This window comes from Opisthorchis viverrini (assembly GCF_000715545.1).
Source record: "Opisthorchis viverrini unplaced genomic scaffold opera_v5_42, whole genome shotgun sequence".
NCBI lineage: Eukaryota > Metazoa > Platyhelminthes > Trematoda > Opisthorchiida > Opisthorchiidae > Opisthorchis > Opisthorchis viverrini.
In genome coordinates this window covers 1,190,646-1,196,835 of record NW_008751698.1, presented here as the reverse complement: position 1 = coordinate 1,196,835, position 6,190 = coordinate 1,190,646, and the positions used below count along the sequence as shown (strand labels likewise).

General features: G+C 43.1%; 1 protein-coding gene across 1 annotated transcript; it reads left to right on the top strand.

The window, feature by feature from the left end:
• Positions 1-255: 255 nt before the first annotated feature.
• Positions 256-735, top strand: T265_03090 (hypothetical protein; the record flags this gene model as incomplete). Its single annotated transcript, XM_009167495.1, has 1 exon — positions 256-735. One exon carries the CDS (start codon positions 256-258, stop codon positions 733-735), a length of 480 nt encoding a protein of 159 aa, XP_009165759.1.
• Positions 736-6,190: the final 5,455 nt, after the last annotated feature.

Sequence of the window (6,190 nt, the reverse complement as noted above, 5' to 3'; positions counted from 1 at the left end):
TGTGTTTAGATGGCGTAAATAGAATTTGGATAGAAACGGCTTGGGGATCAGGTTAGGTAACAGTGTTCTTCTTTGAATTGCAGATCCACGTTTCAAGTGAGCCGAGTATCATTTATACGTTCACTCCTGCTACAAAGACTAGTGCTTGGAACGAATTCACAGGTCACATCGACTTCTTCGAGCTCTACTTCCAAATTGCAAAGTCACAGCGATGATGTCAGTTCAGGAAAGCCATATTCAACAGTTCATTTACCAATGACTGAGAGCGAACGAAAGGCATCTGCGTCGTTCACTGAAAATGTACTTGGCCAGGATGGTGTTTTCGTTCTTCGCCTCATTTCCATCAATGCCGGGAGACAAGTTGCATCACAAATCCTCGAACGCCTTTGGAGCCGATTTAACCAGGCAGCAGACAATCACCCTGTTACCCGAAGTGCAGTTAGCAAAGAAAGGCGACCACAGTTGAGCAAGCTCTATATACCGCCGATAGCGGCACGCTTAGGGAGACCTGTTGGTTTATTGGGCAAAACGAATGAAAGCACGAAGCCTCCGGTGGAGGAACATAACATCACTTCACCCGTATCTTCCACACCCGACAGAGCACGACAGAGAACTGAAACTTTGGACTGGCTCCGAAAAGTTCGGAAGAGACCATCTACTCGCAGCTCCCACTCCCCACATGAATCGTCCGATTCGGAGATAAGAATCTTAACCCACGAAATAAACGTGGTTTAGTTTTGTTTTTGACTACCATTAAAATGAAGCTATTTTAGACACTCCAAATTTCCCAAATCCTGTTTTTTAACCTTGTTCTTGCATAGACGATAAACCATCCACTTTCCTTTATTGTTGTCCCGTGTGGTTCGCCTTGTCACTTTTATGGTTCCAGTTCGTCGATGTCAACTATACTTAGTCGAATTTAATTTTCTCAAGTATGTTGGTCATACTGCTGGAATTTTCCGGCCCATTTGACTCCTAAATTCCTATCTGGGAATCAAAGAATGAAGCCCACCAGGACATGCAAATAACGATAGTGGCGTGAGAGATTGTAGCGACCCAGTCACCCACATACTTGACTGTTCAACTCAGTCGCTCACTGGATCGCGAGGCTTGTCTTTTTTCTCATACGCACAAACACGTTGCGTTAAGCTGACTCATTGGACATCGATTGTCTGCACCGCCTAGTCAGCGTAGCAGCCACTCATGTGCCGACGCGCCCACGTATACGCACTGGGACCTACATAAAGGGAAACCGAACCCAGTCAACACACAGACTTGCGCGCGCGCAGGGAGTAAGGTGTCGGCCAAACACCCCAAAGTCCAGGGACAATCATGGAATACGTGTAGCAGCCAAACTGCGGAGGAAACACGTTTCTGCCGTCCGGACTTTCACCAAGGGACTCTCACATATGATAAGTCCCCTTTTTGACTCGCTCCCATTTCTCACTGTATTTATTTTTATACGTGTCGCAGAAATACTAAAAACTTCTATTGGGGCACACATACCTTCTGATCTGTATTATGGCCATCATCACCTGTGCACTGATAAGATGCAGTGCAGATTGAACATCACATATACTTGGTTTATCGACAATCAAAGCAAACACTGTCTCACTTCCTAATGAGTTTTGTTTTCTCACTCTCTGAGCTTTGAACATCTCATGGCTGAACCACGGTATATAGAAATTTAAGTGAATGGAAGCTCAAAAATAAACATTTACGACATTCCCATCTCCGAACCCTCCGAATAATTTTCACTAGAGGTAACCGATGATGTCCTGCAAGTGATTATTGCTATCTAAGCCTGAGATCGGGATGGAAAGTCAGTGGGCATGGAGCGAAGTTGCTCTTTGTGGGTGAATTTGAGGTTGTTGTCGGCGTGCTCATATTTACCATGGTTTCAACTACATTTAAAATGATATCGATGGAACAGCTTTCTACATACCAGCGACCATAAACTATAGGGTTGTTTGCGGCCATAAGAAATTCTGATATACCAGAGTGAATCATTTGCCTTTTTGAGACATTTATGAAAAATCATATCCGCTGTAGATTCTTTGCAAGCATTTTCATTAATGTAAGGGCGCCCCTGTATGGACACGACCAACTAATACACTCTTGCCGCGAAATTCGAATTCGAAACTTGTTGGTTAAAGAAGATCGCCAAGTTTCCACCGAAGCTTGCCAGTCAGTTGTGCTTCTGTTTACATTACGTCTGAGAAGAATGGCGCCACTGATGGCCAAATTCAAGACATCTTTTAGTTACATCGGTTTAGAGGGTCTCCTAGTGATGATTCTCGCTGTTATGTGTAGGAAGACCTCGGAGTTGTTCGTAAATAGTTTTCAAGGATGTAGAAAAATATCTCCCTGCTTATACTGACCGCAGTGTAAGAAGTTATGAAGAAGCAATTCCTAGGAATTTCGTACTGTCTCTCAATAGATTTCTGTGAAGCCGTATCTAGAACCTCTTTTCATGCAGCATATTCCCACCGTTTCCATCAAAAGAACACTGCAGTGATGGCACCAGAGTTGTGTAGTGGTGCGCATGTGTAAGTTCACCTGAAAATGTCACCGTCGGGCTTCGTCATTGAATTATGTATATTTATCAACCCAACAGTCAGCGCTGATTGCTTGTTAAGCAAAACAATAATTTCGCTCATCCACTGTGAACCCTGTTAACTCAAAAATAAGATTTTGGGCCACGTTACATAGATAGCCACAAGTTTTATGTCTCTGCCGTATTCAGTCTTCTTTCAGGACTAAGGGTATCGAAGGGAAGCTTTTATTACTTGTTCAGCCTCTATAAACCATACAGGCTTAATAAACGGGGAATGAATGAGAAACTTATATAAACACGCGTGTCAAATGGCAGTCTGAAAGCCACTGCAGTGCAGGTAAGAAGAAAAATAAAAAAGTGGCAATTTGAATACGTCTTTACCACTGAAAGGAGAGGAGATACACATTGTCTGCGTTTCTACTGTTTTGAGGGAAAAAGGAAAATCACGAAAAACTAATCAATGGGTGAATAGTATCGGACGAAACGAAGAGTTGGTCAATTTGCAATGGTCGAGGAGAATGCAAAGTCGGAGAAAAAATTTCCCGCGTTGACTTCGCCTTCGTTTAAAAACTACTTAGTTACTAGAAGATGAGAACCACATATTCCCATATACTAGACAAACTACCTTCGTTCAAACATGGAGAGGCTTTGCCGGTTCCGGGCTATTTAAAAATAGTAGAGATTTTAGTGCCCATAATGTTGCGACTGCGTTGGATTAAATCATGTTAGCCTAGAATTGGCGAAATACAATCATTCGCAAACCGATTTGGTTTTGCTGGAGACTCACCCGGAACAAAGCTGAATCTCTCTTTTATGCTTTTTTCAAGGCGGATTGGTACAACACATTTAGTTGTTAAGAACATAAACGAGAGAATCAGCTGGGCTCCAGGTGAGTCTTCCCCAAAACCAAAATGGGTCTGCAACTGAGTGTAGTTCGCTAAGTTCGTGTGATTTGGGTTCAGGTAGAACATCGGGTTGACGGTAACTCGGGGATTGTGCCTATCTGATGAGCCTTAAGAAGGGCGAAACCGGCCACGAGCTGTCGGAGAGTTTTCAGCAATCTTCTGAGTAGTGTATCAGCCGAACATTATTTTGCGAAACATTACTAACTTTGTTGAAAAGGGAGTTAAAGTTATTCCAAAGTTACTCCAAATTGAATAATCATTTCAGTGAATTGTCTTTTGGCAACTTTTCCAAATATCAGAGCTAATTTGATAATAGAGCGATTTTTGGTAGTGTGAGGAGATTTGGCACTCTTGTGGAGATTTCGTCCTGTTAGTGAAGCCGATCCATGCTAAAAGGCCGAGAAGCACTGTACAGCTGTTTCATCCTTATTGGGAATCATCAGTAGTGCGCATCTCACGAAACTCCAGAGAGTCTTGAACCTGCGACCTCCTGGCTGGTAGTTTGAACACAACCGCTCGGCTGATCAGTTGAGTTTTTTGTAAGCCTGCTTCCAGTCAATTTTAGTGTTTTGGTATGTAAAGTATAAGAATGTTTGGTATTGGGGTACTTATTGTCATTTTATGGAAGCAACTACACAGGGTATTAAATTTTTGCGAGAAAGTAAACCAACGCGTACTTAACGTGACTGAAATTCAATGTATGTGTCGTACGCAATTCCCAGTGAGTTGTTGACCAAAATCTGCAGCGGTATCGGAAAAATAATTTTTGTACTCCAGGATAATCCAGCATCCTTCGCCCTGATATCCACTTCTAACAAGATGAACGTCCAGAAACCTAAAAACAGTTGCCATCGTGCAAACGTTCTGATAAGCTTAGCAATGTGAATAGTACCATTGTAGCCTTCCCGATCGATACCAGCCACCCGATTAATCCAATCCGATGGCACTTTAGGGTCAGTGACACCGGATGACTCCAAAAGCCGAGTCGTACTGACTGAAGAAAAAAATGAGGGAGTATGGGTACAACCGTCTAGTTCACATGATTGACTTGGTAAAGACATAAACGAGAAAAAAGAGTGAACAGAAAAAGAACAGCCTTTCAAGACAATGGTGACGACTAAACACGTTTGGGGTGTCCAATCTGACTACGAGACAAAATTAAGACTGCTGGTTTAAGCCAACTAACATGATGCAAGCTACAAGCGGATATTATGATCCTCCAGAGTTCAGCCACGGAGGATGGGCTTGTGAGCGCATGGCGCACTGCAGAACTGCTTAACAGAAACAGTAATTTATTTGGTTGACGTAGAAAGACCCATCGATAACAGGTCCTCGATCCATGCACCTGATGAGACACGTAAGAGCCATGGTCAGCATTTTGACGAATAAATGCGTTGCTTCAGTAGGTACTCATCACTCCCGCTCAATCAAAGCTCCCAGATATGGCACAAGCTAGAAAGTGAGAAGTCTTATGCCTGGATTGATTATCGCCTGTACTGGCGGGACCATTGGGTATGTACATGCTTCATCTGGATAACCGAGTTGCTTTGTGCCACGAGGTACCAAGATCAATAGATTGAAGGCTCTTTTAAGAATCCGGAACTTCCAACTTACCAATGCTTACACCTGCGATATTCCTATTTTTCCTTCTCGCTAATCATGTTCTTGAACTGACAACTGTATAAGATTTGCATGTGACATAGAGATAGAATGCTAACGTGAATCCTGAAGGGGGATTTTGGAGACTTCCTAAAAAAGAGATTTTTTTCCAGCGCAGGGCGCAGGTCACAAAAAGCCTTTTGTTCAAACTGTGGACAACTGACACAAATGTTTTGTTTATTCCCCTCAGGAAGAGGCACTTCAATCTTATCCCGTTATCAGCAGGTTGCAACATCCACTAATGCCGGGCCGTTATCGACATAAAAATGACCATCCATGATGGCAACCATAACTGGAGGGAACTGGTATTCATTGGATGACACACGCCGGTTCTGAAATGAACAGACACGGAAATGGGTACCATTGAAGCCTCACGGCACACAAAGCACACATTCGCAACGGTTCGGTGTCGCAGTAGACAAGGCCGGAGCGTGGCGAAAACGCGCGTGTATTGGAACCGATATGACAGGCACAAGTCAATTACGGTACAAAAATACCTCAAGGTCACGCAGAGTGATGGACAGGCGGACTACTGCTTCCCATCTGTTGCTTGGTGTGTCTCATCAGGGGCTTACTTAATGGGGACAGAGATAAATATATTATGTCGAGCGACAAACACGTGTTAACAGGTACATCTAGCTTCAACCACGCTACAGGGCCTACTTATTGATTTGGAGTCTTGTGAGATGAACTAGATCAAGTAATTTGGACGCAATGCCAAAACGCAGACAAACCTAATTAACACTTTTTGTCGCCTTTTCGGAATGGGAACAGGGTGTTGTAGAAGGAACTAGACGGACAGATTTTGATGTCTAGGATTTAGTTTTCTACCGTCACCCTTACCGCTCCAATATTTGATGCGTAACAAATGTTTAAAAAACCTTTGTTTTGTTATTCATTTATGCCATTTGATAGCCTCAATGCGCATTGGTTTTACGTCCTAATGCGAGGTCAATTTTCAGGATTTCGTTGGGTAGATTGATGTAAGTCTTCACAAGACCCGCAGATATTTTATCTTCTGTCATATCATTGGTTGCTCTTCGTTGTTTATTTCCTCGAATTTGGATTG